This window comes from Triticum aestivum, chromosome 2A (genome assembly GCF_018294505.1).
Source record: "Triticum aestivum cultivar Chinese Spring chromosome 2A, IWGSC CS RefSeq v2.1, whole genome shotgun sequence".
Lineage (NCBI taxonomy): Eukaryota > Viridiplantae > Streptophyta > Magnoliopsida > Poales > Poaceae > Triticum > Triticum aestivum.
The window spans coordinates 752,884,621-752,903,215 of record NC_057797.1 but is presented as its reverse complement, the minus strand read 5'-3'; the positions used below and the strand labels follow the sequence as shown (position 1 = coordinate 752,903,215).

Sequence of the window (18,595 nt, the reverse complement as noted above, 5' to 3'; positions counted from 1 at the left end):
ACCACAGTTTACATAAAAACATGGGAATCACCATAATCTATCAAGGAAGACCTTATTCTTGAATCACTATAGAGGAGAATACTCAACCAACAAAAATTTCAAAATTTTGTGTGTAGACTAACAAGGACCCTTCCAAAATGAACTGGTCTAGGACACCGCGGTTACATCACCTTTTCAAAGATTTGACGGGTGGTCGTTTAAGACTTGGAGTTACTCCCTCCATTCGAAAATATAATGCATATTATTATTTTTAGAAGTCAAATACTTCTATGTTTGACCAAATTTATAAAAAAATATCAACATCTAGATTACCAACCAAATAAAATATGAAAATAATTTCATGATGAATCTAACAATAGTGATTTGGTATTGTAGATATCAATATTGTTCTGTATAAACTTGATCAAATATAGAGAAGTTTGACATGTCAAAATTTTAGTTCACCTTGTATTTGGAAAGGACGGAGCACGTGCACGTAGCGATCGATGCCATGCTATGCATTTACTACTTACTGGACTGGAGCAATGGGAATATCATATAGCGGCTACGGTTGGCACTTTGATGAAGTCTAATGAATTAATCTAGAGCCACACTATAGCTTGTACTATTCAGACGAGCAAGAGCTAATTTCTCATCTCCGCGATGACTGTGATTGCTCTGTTACCCCCTCCACACGCGTCACATCTACCACTGAGAAAAAACAACTGATGATCGCAACTTCCTTGGAAAATTGGCTGCTCCTGAAACGGCGAAACCGAAATGTTTGAATTCCAATCTGGAAAACGAAAACAGAACATTTTTAGTCCCATCTCTATCAAGTACGTACGTAGCACACTACAGACCAAATTAACAAGTACGTAGAAATTTTATGATCTCGGTCCAAGAGAGGTAATAACTTAATTACACGACCAGGCAAGCTTTGAAAAGGTCGCAGAATTCGGCCGTATACATCCCAATCCCATGGTCCATGCATGAGCTGTGCTGTGGAAACTGGAAAGAGGCATCCAACATCCATCCGCCATGAGAGCTACCAGCCAACAGCCGGCACGTCTCCTACTGCGGCTGCTCTTGATCGGCTTCTTCCTCCTTTCGACCGCCGCCGGCGTCACTGACAAGCTCGAGAGGGGCCAGAAGCTCGCCGATGGCGACACGCTCGTTTCGGCTGGCGGCTCCTTCACCCTCGGGTTCTTCTCTCCTGGGGCGTCCACCAAGAGGTACCTCGGCATCTGGTTCTCCGTGTCCAACGCCACCGTCTGCTGGGTCGCCAACCGCGACCAGCCTCTCCTTGACAAGTCCGGCACGCTGGTGCTTAACGACGTTGGCAGCCTCGTCTTGGGGGACAGCTCCCGCCGGACCCGGACGGCGTGGTCTTCGAACTTCCTGCCCGCCTCGGCGGCGGCGGTTCAGCTTCTCGAGTCCGGCAACCTGGTCGTGCGCAACGGCAGCAGCAGCACCTCCCTGTGGCAGTCGTTCGATCAGCCGTCGGACACCCTGCTGCCCGGCATGAAGCTGGGCAAGAACCTCTGGACCGGAGGCGAGTGGCAGCTCACGTCGTGGAGCTCCGCCGACGACCCGTCGCCGGGAGACTACCGCGCACGCTGCAAACCAGTGGGTTACCGGAGATCATCCTGTGGTACCGCGACGTCAAGACGTACCGCACTGGCCCGTGGAACGGGGTCTACTTCAACGGCGTCCCGGAGGCGCGTGCGTACGCGGGCAAGTACCCGCTGCTGGTGACGACGAGCCCGTGGAAGATCACCTACGGCTACACCGCCGCGCCCGGCGCGCCGCTGACCCGCGTCGTGGTGAACCACACCGGCAAGGCGGAGCGGCTGGAGTGGGACGCGAGCAACCGGGAGTGGAACCGTATATTCCAGGGGCCGAGGGACCCGTGCGACGAGTACGGGAAGTGCGGCCCGTTCGGCCTCTGCGACCCCGGGGCGGCGTCGTCGGGGTTCTGCGGCTGCGTCGACGGGTTCAGCGCCGCGAACACGTCGGCGCGGGAGGTGAAGGATAATTCCGACGGGTGCCGACGAGACGCGGCGCTGGTCTGTGCCGGCGGGACGACGACGGACGGGTTCAAGGTGGTGCCAGGGATGAAGCTTCCCGACACGCAGAATGCGTCGGTGGACATTGGCGTCACGCTGGATGAGTGCAGGTCGAGGTGCCTCGCCGACTGCTCGTGCTTGGCCTACGCCGCCGCCGATATTCGGGGAGGCGGCGATGGCACCGGGTGCGTCATGTGGACGGATGGCATCGTTGATCTACGCCTCGTCGACAGAGGGCAGAATCTCTACCTGAGGCTGTCAAAATCAGAAATCGGTATGTACAGATTATGGGTGGACACTACATTTTCGCCCCAAATTTTCATTTCAGTCCTAATCCTTGATTGTACATACAATTTCAGAAATTCAAATTACAAGCTACACTACTTTTTATGGCCGGCTTTATGGAGGGTAAATTATTCAGTGGAAAAGGTGAATTTGTTAAGAATTTAAAAATTACCATAAATTTGAATTAAAATATGAAGTGTCAATTCAAGCAATCTAAAGCACACAAATTTATATAAATTGTATCTTAGTTCTACAAAATTTTGGAACCAATCGCTCACATTCAGAGATTAAATCAATGAGATGTGATTTTTTCACTCCAAAATTTAGGAGAGTTCATATAGTTTTCCAACATTTTGTAAGTAGACTGGACATGTGGGTTCAGGACTTCAAGTTTCTGGATGGGGAACAAGGATTATATGACATAAATTGTGATAATACACAAAAAAATTAATTGACTCTAAGTATGTATGTTTTATTTATTTTTGATCTTTTTTCTCCAAAAACAGGTGGCCGTAAAAGGTTTCCTACACTACTTGTTGCCACAACTCTACCTTCTGCTGTTACTATTCTTCTGCTCGTCTTTATGATTTGGTGGAGAAGGAAAAACAGAACAATAGGTAAATTATGCTCTCATAGCTCAATCTTGTTGTTATTTGCATGAATGAGAAAATGGAAATGCATGGTAAATGCAATGTTGTAAAGCACGCAAGCTCGTTTTGCAGGTGCAATTCCTCCAAATCCTACCATGGCGGTTCCTTCAGTTAGTCTAGCAATTATAAAGGATGTCACTGGAAATTTCTCTAAAAGTAATATCATTGGGCAGGGTGGATTTAGCATTGTTTACAAGGTTCCTCTCTCTCTTTCTCTCTCTCTCTCTCTCTCTCTCTCTCTCTCTCTCTCTCTCCCCGTGTGTGTGTGTGTGTGTTATCATGGGGAAACATCATTGGTTAAGGTATTGACATATAGAAAAGCAGCCATTGGCAAATTTAATTTCTGACATTTCAAATTCTAAAATCACCAGGGACAGCTTCCTGAAGGAAGAACTATTGCTGTCAAGAGGCTTAAACAAACAGCATTGACAACAAAAGGCAAGAATGATTTCGCGAGAGAAGTGGAAGTGATGGTTGGGCTTCGACATGGTAGTCTTGTTCGTCTCCTCGCTTACTGTGATGAAGGCAAGGAGCGGATACTCATCTACGAATACATGCAGAACAAGAGTCTGAACATCTACATATTCGGTACTCCCTTCTTCATGGAATTTCTCAAGTTCTCATGAAAAGTTAAATGTTGAATCCTTGTATTCCAAACAAGATCATACAGATATATTGCATGCTAGGTCCTCGCGTTTCACAAATTTCTCACGCACATGCATGATCTCCTAAGTCCAAGTTCCCCAAAAAAAATTCAGTTTTTCACCCTAATCATTAGCTTGGCAACCTTAACATTTTCTCTGCAGGACAAAATCGTGTTTACAAGGTTTTTCAAATCTGAATTTTCATACATATAGATTTGCGTGGTTTATGTGTCCAACTTTGGTAACAAAAGAATTATTATTATTATTAGCAGTATGTGCACAAATTATATTATATTATAAATAGATCATCATGTCTTTTTTAAGAAAACGTTGTATATACTCCCTCATGTCCTTTTTAGTATGCATATAAGTTTTTGCCCGAAGTTTAAGCATCTCTACTTTGACCACACTTATAAAAAAATGTATCAACATTCACAATGCCAAATGAATATTTTTAGATTCATTACCGAATGAAGTTTCATGGAATATATATTTGGTATCGTATATGTTGATATTTTTCAGTATGTATTTGGTCAAACTTTGTAAAGTTCGACTTGCCACAAATCTAATACACGAAGTAAAAGGACCAGAGGGAGTACCTCACATACAACCTGCATGTTTTTCCTTCTTTCAAGTTCCTTTTTTTGAATCAAGAGTGAAGTTTTTATTCTAGAAACCTCTTAGAGCATATTGTGCTTTGAGATTTGATAGTGTTTATAAGCAGCTTTCAGAGAGTCCACTAATAATTTGGATGTTAAATTTAGGTGTTTTGTTTTCAGTCCATAATTTCTATATAGTAGATTTAGGTATCTAATTAATCTATATTTGACTGGACATGCACACCTAATCTTCGTGCTTCATTGGACTGGGCAAGAAGGTTAGAATTACTACGCGCGATCGCGCATGGTGTTGCATACCTCCATGCAGGATCAGGCGAGAGTGTGATCCATCGTGACCTTAAACCCGGGAACATTCTTCTCGATGATGAGTGGAAGCCAAAAATCGCTGACTTTGGCACCGCCAAACTGTTTGTCGATAATCGGACTGGGCCTGATCAAACAATTGTCATTTCGCCGTAAGTATTAAAGACATATGTATATTCACCACACAAAAAAGTTGTGGATCCGACATACCTAACACTGGTGCGTTCCATGAAGGGGATACGCAGCTCCGGAGTATGTGCGGGGAGGGGAGATGACGCTAAAATGCGACGTTTATAGCTTTGGAGTTATTCTTCTAGAGACTCTTAGCGGGCAAAGGAATGGTAGCTTGCAAAGGCTTCTTTCCCAAGTAAGTTCAAATAAATTATAAATTCATGTTTCTTTACATGTGCATGCACGGTTCATATTGACATTGGGTGTTGCAAAGCTCTACATTTGTTTTATTTCTTGATTGAGATGTACATACTCTGATGGAACTTGACAATTCTTTTTGGTAGGCCTGGGAACTGTGGGAGAAGAATAGGATCATTGAACTTCTCGACACAACAATTGTGCCGCTCCCCAAGTCCGAGCCCGAGATACTGCCCGAGCTAAAACGTTGTATCCAGATCGGGCTCCTCTGCGTCCAGGAAATGCCAGATGATAGGCCAGCCATGTCAGAAGTTGTGGCCATGTTTACAAGCACAACATCTCAAATTGATTTGCCCAGAAGATCGGTACTAGATAGCGGAATAGCCATGCCTTTGAATCCGTCCCTTGAACTTGAGACTGATCACTTGAACCCCACTACAATTGAGGTGAGATCACCATCGAGTAGATCCAGCTATTGTTGTCTAGCTTGCAACCAATCTAATTAAGTTCATACATAGGAATCATTTACACAGAACCTTTTTGGTTGTGATGTTAGTACCTTTTCCTTTTGCATATATTGGTACCTTGATTCATTGTTGAAAGATGCGGAATAGCGATTCAACATATATGGAGGTAAGACTTGAGAAGAAACTGAGTTGTTGGAAGGGTAAACATCTATCCTCGTCTTGGTGGATGGTGCTCACCAAAATGCCCGCTAAGAGTTTGTTATTCTTTGAAGTGGCGGTGGAAGTTTGTAAGAGGTTAGAACAATCCTAAAAAAATCAGCAGTGAATGAGTCAGACTCTAGTTCGTGATTCAAACGCATTGCAAGAGAGCGAATTCGGCTCGTGAACGATCCATGCTCTTAGGAAAACCGATCCTTTAACGATAGTATTGTTGCGAGAATGGTACTTGGCAGCTCAGAGCAATATGTAGACTAAGGTTGCCCATCACTCCCTCCTCCTTTTTGTAGGCCGACCGCTCCCCTTTCTTTGGGTATTTATCCGGAATCAACATATATCTTACAAAATGGTAGTTTGGAACCAAAGTACAAGTAGTCAAACCGGGCATTCTTTGCAACCCAAGAGAGAACGGGAGATTGAGTTTCCAAGATTTTAACTATAAAAGATCATTGTCTCTTGATCAAATGGCTTTTTAAGCTACTTAACGGGGAGGTTGTGTGGAAAGATTTAAGTAGAAATAAATACCACTGCGGCAAACCACAATTAATAGTCTTGTGAACGGCGGATGTGATAACGTACATATCTTATTTCACCATTTGGAAGTCATTATGGGCACCCTGACATGCAAAACAATGCTTACGAATGTTGTAGACTGAAATAAGGGTTGTTTGACATAGTTAGCAAGCTGAGAGGGTTTCCTGCAAAGCTATTTACCTAGGCATCTTCCCAAGCCCAAGAACGGAAAGAGACTTGAGCTTTTATGTTCTATTGAGAGTTTTAGGGTAAGTGGAAGAGTGAGGCTATTTGATATACAAATCCACCCAAAATCAGAGTATCAAAATTTAGTATTTGGAGCCTCCCTTACTTGTTGGCTTCCACCTTGGACTTTATTCATCTACGTAGTTAAAGATTGTTTCCTGTTACCTCTGATTTTTCGCTGCAGGGGGGTTTCATGTAAATCCTTGTGCATCTCCTTCATTTGGTGTTTCTCTTATCATATAGGGATAGGGATAGCCAGTTTTAGAAGGGATATCACTTGTTTGGTTTGTTGGTGAAGATGGCTAAGGATAACCAGATATCTGGGAATATTCCCTCAAAAGCTGGTTGAAGGGAGCCGCGAAATTATGGCGGATGGTGGTGAAACGTTTTCTTTTGTCTCACCCCTCCCGAACACAGACGATGTATTGACGTCGGGTTCGATTTGGATCGGCGACGGGGCGTTTCAGCAAGGACGGCGACGCGGTGTACGGCATCGGCTGAGCAAGTCAGGCCGGCCGACGCCTTTTCCTGCCTGGTGAAGCCCAGCCTAGTGAGAGCTTCATGGTCGACGGGGTGTGCGGCATTAGCTGAGCAAGGTCCGGTGGTGCGCGTGGAGTAGGCCGGACCCTCGCGCTCGCCGGCCGCAGCGACTGCTGACCTGCTGTCCTACACTTCTTCCTCCACGGCCAACAGGTAGCCATGGCCTATGCGGACACCGAGGCCGAGGCAACTGCCTCCACGTGTCGGACGATCCCGAGTTCATGGACCATGTCAAGGCTGATGCAAATGAGATATCGTTCTTTAGACTAGTACATTTGCATCTGGCTGTGACATGGGATGACAAGATCGACTTTGGATTGCCCATCAGACACATCTTCTAATCTGGTGATGTATAGCTTCTATTTTTGTCAGATTGGAGTGTACGCATGGATATGTTTGGATCATGAAGTTACAAATCCAATGCATTTTTGTAGTTGTATGGTGTTGTAGACCATTCCATGATATATATTTTTTGTTTAATTTGTTGATTAAAAAAAGAAATCAAATGGTAAGATATCCATTTCTCATCCTTCTTACCAAACATAAAATTGGCTATCCTTAACCATCTATCAATTTACAACCAAACACAAGAATGAGGATATCCCCAACCACCTGGTTAGGTATATCCTTAGCCAAGCCAGCCTTGCTCACAAACCAAACGCCCCCTAGGCTGCTGCTCCTATGCTCGCCTTCTATTGTCAAAACTTGCTCAAGTTTGGTTTGGTTTGGTTTTGTTGCAATGAAAGCATGACACACATGAGTTATTTGATATATTGATGATTATGTGGTGGAATTAATATTGTCGTGAGTTGTTCTTGCAAGTATAGTATTATTGTGAATATTGAATAGATTGGTGTTTGTGGATTTCATGATATGGTTCGTGTTGTATAAGTGCATATAAAGCGTTTGCTGAATGCATGTGAAGATGTAGCTTGTCGTTTTGGTTGCTTCGGTTAGAGCATCTCCAGCCGCGCCCCAGAAAGGCCTCTCCAGGCGATTTTTTCGCGCCGGCGCAGAAAAACCAGCCCAGTCGCGCCCTCAGAAGCCCGATTTTCGCCGGCCTGGGCCGAACTTAGCGTCGGCGGACCCAGGTCGAACCCGGCGCGCTGTGGGTGCTCGGGGGCGCCGGGGCGAGCGGTTTTGGCGCGAAAGAGCCGCGGGCCCGCCGCGTCAGCGACACCGCGCGTCGTCTTCCCCCAACGCCACGGTTTCCCGCGGGGAGTCAACGGCAAGGCTGCCGCCGGTCAGCCTTACCATTGATTCCTCACGGGCGGCGCACCGACGCCTCCCCTCCCTCGCACGCGTACACAGGAGCGCGGCGCCGCTATATAAGCCGGTGGCCTCCCTCACCTCTGGCCACACCAGTCCTAACCCTAGCCGCCACGCTCTACCTCTCCCGAGAGCCGCCGCCGAGCCCTCCCTCTCCCGAGCGCCGTCGTCGAGCCCTCCCTCTCCCGATGGCTGAGTGTTTCCTCGGAGATGAGGCGGCGGCCAACGGCTTCGGCCGCCGCTCGCTCCGCGAACAGGGGTCTTGGCTCCTGTTCCAGGCGAACATCTCGGCGCCGCCGGACATGTGCGCCGGGCCGACGGGGTGGAGACTCAGCAACGGGGGAGTGCCCATTCCCCCGTTGCCCGACGCCATGGAGAAACCCTCGTACTTCGCCGACGAGGTCGAGGTCGTGCACGCCTCCCTCACCGACGACCAGCTCGCCCTCCCCGAGTACGCCGCCGACAATCAAGCGGCGTGGATGGCATACTTCCAGCGCCGGCAGTAGCAAAGGATGGCGTCACCAACGGCGCGCCGGTGGTGGCCGGCCTGAAGAACAGCGAGGGACGCCACCTGTGGTGGGGCGTCCCGGCCGCACCCTCGAGGGCGTTCTGACGTACCTCGAGGGCGGCAACGGCCCGCCGTTGGCATACTCCCGGCGAGGGCGGCCGCCACGACCACGGCTCACCGCCGACGCGACGGGCAATGGTTGCCCAGGAGGTTCGGCGCCTCCTCTTCTTCCTCCTCATCACGCTCTTCTTCGCACTCCTCCGGCTCTCCGGCGCTGCTCGACGTCAAGGCCGAGCCCGCGGCGGAGACGCCGCTCGGCCGACACACTCGCAGCACCGGCATCGTCATCAACGAGGGCGGCCGGCGCGCCCCCTCGTCGGCTTCTCCGCGCTTCGTCAAGCACAAGATGGAGCCGGGGCTCGCGCCGGTGAAGACGGAGTCGGGCCTCCCCGCGGTGAAGACGGAGCACGGCGGCGACGTCGAGCTCAACGACGACGCGCCCCTGAAATGGGCGCGCGCGAACTCCCTGAAGATGGCGAGGGAGTGCCAGTGTGCCGCCCTGCGGCGATTCGCGCAGCGCCGCCGGGGCCGCGACGAAGGAGGAGTCGTCGTCATCGAGGACAGCGACGACGACGACGACGCGCCGCCGCCACCAGTCCGTGTAGGCGACGCCGGTCAGGGGTCCACCAGGGATGGCCGCGTCAAGGAGGAGAAGCCCGCCGACGACGACGGCGGCGACGACGGCGACTACTCTGTGTTCAGCCAGTTTCTTTTTTAATTAGATATATTATGTAATAAAAAACCGTACTATTATGTAATATATGCCGAACTTTGCTATATTTTTTTTATTTTTTGAACGCGCCTGGATGCGACCCTGGGGCCGGCGGCTGGGAACCAACTTGTCCCAGGCCGATTTTTTGCGCCGGCTTACCTTCAGGGTGCCAACGGCTGGAGATGCTCTTACCCCTCTACGTTCACAAAGGGATTCACAAAGTTGTCTGGCCTCATGAATGTTTCCCTCTATCATTTCAGTTTGGCTCGTTTCATTGACACAGTATTCAGGATCCTCTGTTTGTACTGCTCCACCCGAACATCGGCTACCCTATGTTCACGAAGGGACTCACAAAGTTCGTCTGGCCTCACGAAAGGGAAAGAGAACAAGTGTGCATCAGTGAACGAACAGCTATTACAGTCCTAATTTTACATCTCCTCTACGTTTACATACACGGAGAGACAGAGAGTAGATCCAGCCACCAACTCGTATGCTCCGATCATCGTGTCTTCGATACTCGAGAACGAACGAACGAACAGCTAGCAGGGGCTAGTTGGGTCCCCAGCACACGAGGTGCAACACTTTTTCGGACTTGTCCGCCCTCCCCCTGATCGTCTTCGCCCTCTGCGTCGACGCGTCGGCCAGGCCGCCGGAGAGCCGCCTGACCTGCTGCTGCTGCGGCTAGTGAGCGGCTCCCGACACCGGCGGCTTCAGAGCGCCAGCAGCCGGCTTGGGCGCCGCCGCCGGCTGCAGCCTCGCCCTCGCGACGGCCTGCGCCGCCCTCAGCAGCAGCCTGCTCGCGTGCCTCAGGCTCATCGGGTGTTTGAGGAAAATATAAGGAAATGCACTGCCGCTGCTGAACCACGTCTTCACTGCAGGATTTGTTACTGGAGGTAAACTGTATCCATCTCTTACTGGAGGTAAACAGCCCGATAAGTTCGCAACGTTTGTAGATTGGCCATCGGCGCTGGTTGTTGCAGTGCATGGCTGGCCGTGCAGGTAAGAGCGGCTGCGTGTGGGTCATCTCTTAGGCTGGTCCCACGTGTAAGCCTTTGAGGTTCGTTTTCGTCTGATGCACTTGATTATCAATGAGCAGGAAATTTCCACGCAGCTTCATCTGCTCAACGTGTATTGGTCAGCCGGCATCGAGGCCTTCGTCCACTTCTATCGTATAGCATAAATTTGCAGTATCTTATATGACTAGAACATAGAGTTCTTGATGACTAGAAAAAAAATATGCTGGTGCCAAAATCAATTAATTGTTGCCATGTTTCCGGTGAAGTAAGTTGACACTATTATCCAAATCTGTCGTTTGCATTTTCTTGTGCCAGTAGTAAATTGTGACCTCTCTTTCTCAATACTACTGTTTTTCAGGCGATAACAACAGCTGGCTCCGTACAGCCTAAAGTGTGACATGGAACTGCTTAACAACATGTATAAACTTCTGAAGCAAAAGCACTTTACTGAAAGAGCCAAAGTATGCTTATTAATTTATTGTCCGCCTCACAAGTGGTTGTATTTAGGTTACTTTCTTTGCCCTTAGTTTCAGCATTGACTTATTGTTTGCATATGTGAACATATTTCCATTGTTCTTTGCCCTTAGTTTCAGCATTGACTTATTGTTTGCATATGTGAACATATTTCCATTGTTCTTTTCGACAACATGTAGGTTTATTGATATGCCTCGTATGCAAGCTCCTGACCCACTGCAGAAGTGAATGTCAATTTTCCTGTATGAAAAATTGCTCTTGTGCAGCATATGCCCATTTGCTATTTGATGGTTGCAGCTTAAGGCATGCTATCAGACACGCAAGATGGAGCTAAAACTGTTCGTCTTTGCGCAGCTGCATCAGAATTACAATATAGCAGTATCTTAGATAACAAACATATTGCATGGTAAACAATTAATGCCACTGGGCCAGACAGTATGTGAAGATTGGGTGATTCCAAGAAGACAAAAAGCATCACTGATAGTTTATTAAATCTCAAGTGTCATGCTCTTTCTTTTTTGCAGGTCACAAAATGCTTTGGATAGCATATGTATTTCTGTCAGTTGCATTTCATGTCTTTCGTCTCGTCTATTTTATTTGGATTAGGAGATGGAAAATAAAGGTAACCGATCTGCGTTGGAAATAATTTGTAGTTAAAAGAGCATGCCATGGCTTAGTCTGATAAATACATGATAATGATTGCCCTCGTCATGGTTTCAGATGTAATGGAACTTTGGCAGAGCGAAGACACATACTCTCACTTTATGATGCTTTCCATTTCACAGATAGAAAATGCCACAGATAATTTCTCAACTGAAAAGAAGATTGGAGGAAGGTTTGCCCCTATGTACAAGACTAATTGTGTTCTTTAGTTTTGTTTGTTACTATGTTTTCTAGAATGTCAAGGCGGAAAGGTGCTGATTATTATAATTCATGGTTTAATTGTTCGGACTTGAGCTTCGGGGGGTAGGGGGTGGGGGGCATGTTCTTCATATTACTTTCTGTTAGATTGTTGTTTGGTTGTCCATATAGAACTACAGATGCAAAAGGAGAGGTGCAAATTTGGAGATTGACCAATGATATGTTATTTAATTTGTGTTTATTTACAAGAACTCTACTTGATTGTTGCAGATAAATTGTGAGAAGATGATGCTTTTAAGATATGATCTGCATTTGCAACTAGTGTCTTGTTCTAAAAATGTCTCCAATCATCCTTAGTTAATGTCATGAGCACAGCTCCAGTCATGTTACTTTCCTTGTGGACTAAACTTTGCTCAGCTAATGTTATTTTATTTGTTGGGTACTTTTACATGGCACATTTTTTTATAATGATATGAGCATGTGTATATTGCAAATAGAAAGGGGGCTCATTTGTTCATGGAACTTGGGGAGATACGATCTTTGATATATGAGCGTTTTATTTTTCTTTCATTTTCTTGTCCTGTACCATTTGAAACTACATTCTTCAGCGCCACATTTCGTCTATATAGAAAGTCAGTATTTTCTTGGTTCTTCGTATGAGTGGCCATCCTATGTGATAGTCCTAATTTTACTTTTTAGACCAGACCTTGTTTGAAATATAGGAATTTCACTGAATCATTCTTGTGAAATCTGTAGAGTATTTCTGCTGTTTTTGCTCCAGGCGTATTTTTGTACCGAGTTATTTCGGTGTTCTTATGTCTTATCTTGAATTTCAAGTTTTGTAAGCTATGTGATCATACATACAATCGGAAATTCACAATGTACTGCAAGATGGCTGGTGTTGGATAGTATGTACATCCACATTGTCTTAACTTATTCATATTTTAACAATTTTGCTCCTCTGGATTGCATATGCACGTTCACAATCACAGCTATACCAGCTAGACTGGTACGCACATAAATGGACAGGAGGCGCGCCCCAACCACTAATATGGGAGCAAAGGGCGGCGCATAGTAGTACGGTTGGCTTCCAAAACCATCAAATTATTGGGCCTGGATCGATTGGTTCACGGTCGCATGCCGGTGTTTTTCTCTTACGGCGTGCGCAAATCAAATGCCTGCGGCGTCGTTCCGTGTACCGAGTTCACGGTAACCGGCAATATCGTGTATCGTGGTGCTCTGTGGTACGGTCGGGTTCCAAAACCATCAATCTGTCACGTCTCACGCGAGGACGAAGCTTCTGAAACGGTCGTGCGTGGACAGAGACTGTGGGAGGGAGAGTGCGACGTATGGTTTTTGTTTCGCTTGTGCAGCACACAGGTTTTACGGGAATCTGGTGGGTGGCATAGATGGGGACATTTCGCCTCAGCCTATCGTATTATCCCCGGTCCCCAGGATTGCACCAATGTCATATTGGCCAGTAGTAAGAATGTTTTGGCATCTCCAACGGCGTATCTCAAACGGACAAACTAACCGTTTGCGGGTACGGATAAAAGAGTCGACCATTCAATCACATCAAACGTTTGTCACATTTTAAACGCAAATTAAACAACAAATTCAAAATTTAAAAAATCAATATTACATGCAAGCGGATGGAATAGGTCCATATCTCAAGAGCCCCCCCCCCACCCCGTGCCGCATCGTGGCAACCCCGCCAGCCGCCTCCAGCTGCCACCAGCGAAGGATCCCCCTCCCTCCGCAGCGGCGACGGCGACAGTTCTCCTCAGCCGGCGATCAGATCTGGGTGGCGGCGATCCACTCCGGTTGGATCAAGGGCAGTGGCGTGGGCCGACAACGACATGGTTGGCATGCTGGTGGCGGCGACGACGAGATCTCTGCGGTGGCGGCTAGGGCGCCCGATCTAGGCTCAGATGGGCTTCAACGGGCCACACCTCAAGCTGTCGTGCATCTCTTCTGATTCGGTGATGGCAAGCGGCTTCTGGGCTAGACCCGCAACACGAGGATGTTGGGAGCTCCGGCCCTGTGCGTGGCGGTGGTGGTCATCAGCTTCGTCGGAAGTGGTTGGTCGGCTGGTTGTGGCATCTCGCATCCAATCCCGACATCGAGTGGGGAGGCGATGCTGCCAGTGAAAACCGTGCTATACTCCGGTCATGGTGGGCGATGGCGGCATTTTCGCATCGTTATCTTATTGAAGACATCGCCACGATGACACTGTCTAGTGTCGTGGAGGCATTGACGGCAGAGAGGTCTGGCATGGTTGGTGCATTGAACCCTCCTGAAGATGGGACAACGGAAGATGGCGGCGGCAGAGCCTAGAGCGTGTGCATGCGGTGCGCGCCGAGCTTCTGTTATAACCAGTTGGTACTCTTGATTCACTGGCGGGTGGTGTGTGGAGGCCACCGGATTAGATGCTGCTATGGCACGAGGTCAGGCACTTCATCAAGCTAGTCGATATGGCCGATAGAGGTAGTCAAATAGGTGGCTTTGGGTGGATCCATGTATTTATTTTGTCAAACTTTTATGAATAAGTTAATAAAAATGGTTGTGTGCACCCTTGGGTGTAGAGGCCGGGGGTTTCAACCTACCTGAAACACATGGCCTCCCTGGCCAGCAACACCTTCATCGTTGCCCCCTCCGTCACCATTGTCGCCGGAGTCCTCGTCATGGTCCATCCAATGGTGGAAGGGCGCATAGGGGTCGTGGCAACCCTGGCTAGTCGCCGTCTGCCGCATGGCCGCGTTGCCCGTGGATGCCGTCCCTATCCACCTGCCCATGACCTTGCATTTGTTGTTACCACCGAGGACATAGGCGGGTGCGCAGGGACTCGGCCAACCCGATCTTAATGAGCTGCTCGTTGAGGTGGAGACGACGCCGGGCTGACATTTTCGCTATGGTCTTGGACCGATCCTCGGCCCATGCAAACACGAGGTCTAGCTCGGCAAGGGCTCAATCTACCGCGATGTAGAGAATGCCGCCCAGCGTGCCGCGTTTCGACGACCCCAACACGCCTGCTCGGCCATCGTCATGTACGTGTGCGAGGATGAGGAGCCGCCGCTGTTTCTGAGGCAGTTGAGGAGGCGGCCACACATGTTGGCTACGGTGTTGCCAAGAACCACCTGCTACCATCGGACGTGCCCATCGCAGGATAGGGTTTGCGATGATGTGTGGAGAGGAGAGAAGAGGTGATGAGGGCGCGGTGATGGGGTTGGCCAGTGCCGCCTGCCTCCTTTAATAGCCGGGACATGTGGATCAACGCCGCATCAACGTGACACAACAGTTGAAGTAGGCTTCTCAGGGGTTGTTTGGTTCTAGGCCTAACATTGCCACACTTTGCCACAACGTTTGCCAACCTTGCCTAAGGTTAGTTCATCAAAATGAGAGCCACAAGTTGGCAAGCCTAAGAGAATCTTGCCACACTTTTTGTGTGTATGCCATGTGAGGCCCAAGTGTGGCTTTGCCTAAGGTGTGGGTTGAACCAAACACTCACCTAAGTTGATCAAACTTGCCTAACCTTAGATGTGGCAATCTTTATCAAAGTTAGTCACAAAACAAACAACCCCTCAGTCGCGGCGTGAGCATTGGCCCTGTTTGGATTCCTAAGTTAGAGTTAGTGTTAGTTAGTTGGGGCTCAAATAACCCAAAAGTATCTAAACATGATGGGTTAGTTTGTTTTAGTTGGATCTAACTCACCCTAAAAAATTAGCCCACACTAGAGGGAGCTTATTTGGGTTAGTTCTTCTAGACCCACTAGAAAAAATAGTAAAAAGTTATCTCTCCCATTTAAACATGGTCCAAAGTAGTCAAATGATTAAGAAAAAATATTTATTGTCAATCTAACCCTATCATCCAAACAGCTCTTTGATTAGAGTTAGTCTAAAGTTAGTTCAAGATTAGAATCTAACTCTAACCTCTAACTGAGTTAGAGTATCTAAACAGGGCATTGAGGCGGTGCGCCCTCCCGTTGTGTCATGTCCGTCTGACCGACGTCGTCTAGTCACGTCCACTTTGAAGCCCCACACCAACATTAGGCCAACTCCACCGCATGACCCCAAACGGACGTCCGCTTTGTCCGGATTTTGTCCGTTTGGGGGTGCCAATGGGGTCGTGTCCGCCCGAATTTGGGTTTGCGTCGGCCGGGCGCCCACCACAGCACACCCATCCCAAATATTGTTCTTCTCGGTCATTTCTTCAAACACATAAAGGACAGCCGGCGTTGCCCTCCCAAGCGGCCGTCGCTCATCGGGCCGACCGCGACGGCCCGCGCACCGTGCTCGCCCATCAGCGACAAACCGCGCGCGCGTCGCAGCTCGACCGCCCGCGCCTTGCCGTGCCGCCCGCCGCGCTCGCCGTGCTGCACATGCCCACGGCGGCAGTGGCTGGCTAGCTAGCCCGCATGTGGAACGCGCACACGGCGGCAGCAGCTGGCTAGCTAGCCCGCACGCGGAACACGCACACAGCGGCTCGCTAGCTAGCAAGCTCGCCGGCATGCACGCACGCTCGCATGCCTAAAGCTAGCTAGCTAGCCCGCAGGCACGCACGCACCGCATGCTCTCGTCGCCGCGCCTCGCCTGGCTGTCGCGTCCCACTCGTCGCGGCGACGTCGCCACGCCCGCTCGCTCTGTCGCGCTTGCAGCCGGGCTGTGCCGCGCCTCGCCCTGACCGCGTCCCGCGTCCGCCCCCGCGACCTCGCCACGCCCGCTCGCCGCCGGGCCGCGCCTCGCCTGGCCCTCGCGTCCTACTCGTCGCCACGACGTCGCCATGCCCGCTCGCTCTGCCGCGCTCGTCGCCGGGCTGCGCCGCGCCTCGCCCTGAACGCGTCGCGCGACCTCGCCACGCCCGCTCGCCGCCGGGCCGCGCCGCGCCTCGCCCTGACCGCGTCCCGCGCCCACCCCCGCAACCTCGCCACGCCCGCTCGCCGCGCTCGCAGCCGGGCCGCGCCGCGTCCCGCGCCTGCTCCGTGCTGCTGCCGCCGCAGCCGAGCTCTCCGCGGCCTGCCCGCCCCGCCGTACTCGCCGCTCCCCGCCACCCGCCGCGCCACCGCGTCCTGCGCCACCACGGCCTGCCTGCCCCGCTGTACTCGCCGCTCCCCGTCGCCCGCAGCGCCGTGCGTATGCGCGCCGGCCTTGCGTGGTTGGTGGGGCGGTGGGTGAAAAGGAGGAGGGAGAGATGGGTGGGTGGGTAGTGGGTCCCTTTTTGTTTCGATGACAGATGGGGCCATCATCTGCATGCGCGGACGCAGCCGAACGCACGAGCGAGAAAAAGCGTCCGCATTCTGTCCGCTTTGACCCCAAAACCAGACCAAGTTTGGGCCGGGAATGGGTCGAAAGCGGACAGAAAACAGACAAAAGTGTGTTTGCTCCTGCGCGCTGGGTCATTTAATTTGTCTTTTTTATCTCAAACGGACGGACCTGGACAGGATAGGGCCGCGCGGTGAAGTTGGGTTTAACGCGCGGCAACCATTCGAGAGTGGGACACATGACGATAGATTGGGTGGGGCCGAGCGAGCGGACGTGTACGTGACATGAGACCGGACGCCTGCAAACGTGCCCCGGTTTGGTGCCGGTGTTCGGGGTTTCGAACATCCGGATGCGTCCTTGAATGTTTACCCCACGAACGTTGGGTGCTAAGAAAATGTCCGAACACCATATTCCAGACGTGTAAAATTTGGGGTATACCGTCGAAGCTGCCCTTAATCTGAAGGACGTACGACGGATGCCGCAAGTTCTTGAACGGTTTGCTGGCTGCGATTGAGCTGGTAGGCTGGAACTGGAAGCATGGCGTTTTATGTTTCTGAATTCTTTCAGATCATCAGATATTCAGATGTATGCGTTCATGGCACGGCAACGCTGTCAGTTAAATGTTTCTCACTGATCCGAAAGTTAACGCACTGGAGTGCGGGACTCGATCGCTCATTCGCGGAAAACCCGAAGCTCTTGGTTCGTGTACCAGTACCGTCTTACGGACACAAGCTGCGCAATATCCATCCTGAGTTCACGTTCATCCAGTAGCACGAACTATTGCAGCACACCGATCTACTCTAACTAATACAGTACGTAATGAGTAATCTGCTAGCTAGTTGTTGGGTCCCCAGTTGCTGAGGTACATGACCGTCCGGAGCTCCTCCTCCTGCTCCTGCCTCGCCTTCCGCCTCCTCGCCGCCGCCCCGCCGGCAGCGGGAGCCACCTTGCCCTTGCCGTTTCCGGCGGCCGCGGTGTCGGCGCGCTGCTGGACGCATGGGAGCACGTGGTGGTTCCAGCGGCACAGCCCGGCATGCCGCTCCTTGAACGCCTCCACCGTGCCCGCGCCCACGCTCATCGCCGCCGCCCACGACGATGCCTTGGCTTTGCCGCTGCCGCTCGCCATCTGATCGGTTGTAGGACTGTAGATACCACAGTGAGTGATTCGTTCGATGCCGTGTGTAAGTGTGCTCAGCTGCCTGCGACATGGCGGTGTTCCTCACGGTAGTTTTATAGGAGATGCATGCCGATGTTGGCATGAAACCGTACGCGTCGGCCGTCGCTGCCTCGTAGTAGTATGTACGGGCGCGCGCATGGTTTGTGGACTCGTGGGCGGAAACCGGGTGCAGCGCCGGCGGCCTTGGCCCCTCAGGTTGCTAGCGGACGCCGAGGCTGGGAAATGCGGCGTGCCGCTTGTGTCACAGGTTGGGTGCGGCCACTGTGCTGAGCTCAGTGTTCTACCATCCACTTGGTGTGAGCAGTAGCGCCGGTACTTGCTTTAAATTTATTTAATTCTACTTTTTTACATTTATTTTT

The 18,595-nt window shown here is 50.3% G+C and overlaps 1 protein-coding gene, 1 long non-coding RNA gene and 1 pseudogene across 2 annotated transcripts; 2 read left to right on the top strand and 1 right to left on the bottom strand.

Moving 5' to 3' along the window:
- The first annotated feature begins 991 nt into the window (after positions 1-991).
- Positions 992-5,674, top strand: LOC123186446 (receptor-like serine/threonine-protein kinase SD1-8; annotated as a pseudogene).
- Positions 5,675-10,647: 4,973 nt separating this feature from the next.
- Positions 10,648-12,232, top strand: LOC123186445 (uncharacterized). Its single transcript, XR_006493633.1, has 2 exons — positions 10,648-11,562; positions 11,661-12,232. It is a non-coding gene; the product is annotated as an uncharacterized lncRNA (long non-coding RNA).
- A 5,512-nt stretch (positions 12,233-17,744) lies between these two features.
- Positions 17,745-18,243, bottom strand: LOC123186443 (uncharacterized). Its single transcript, XM_044598211.1, has one exon. It carries the CDS (start codon positions 18,183-18,185, stop codon positions 17,895-17,897), a length of 291 nt encoding a protein of 96 aa, XP_044454146.1. The 5' UTR covers positions 18,186-18,243; the 3' UTR covers positions 17,745-17,894.
- Positions 18,244-18,595: the final 352 nt, after the last annotated feature.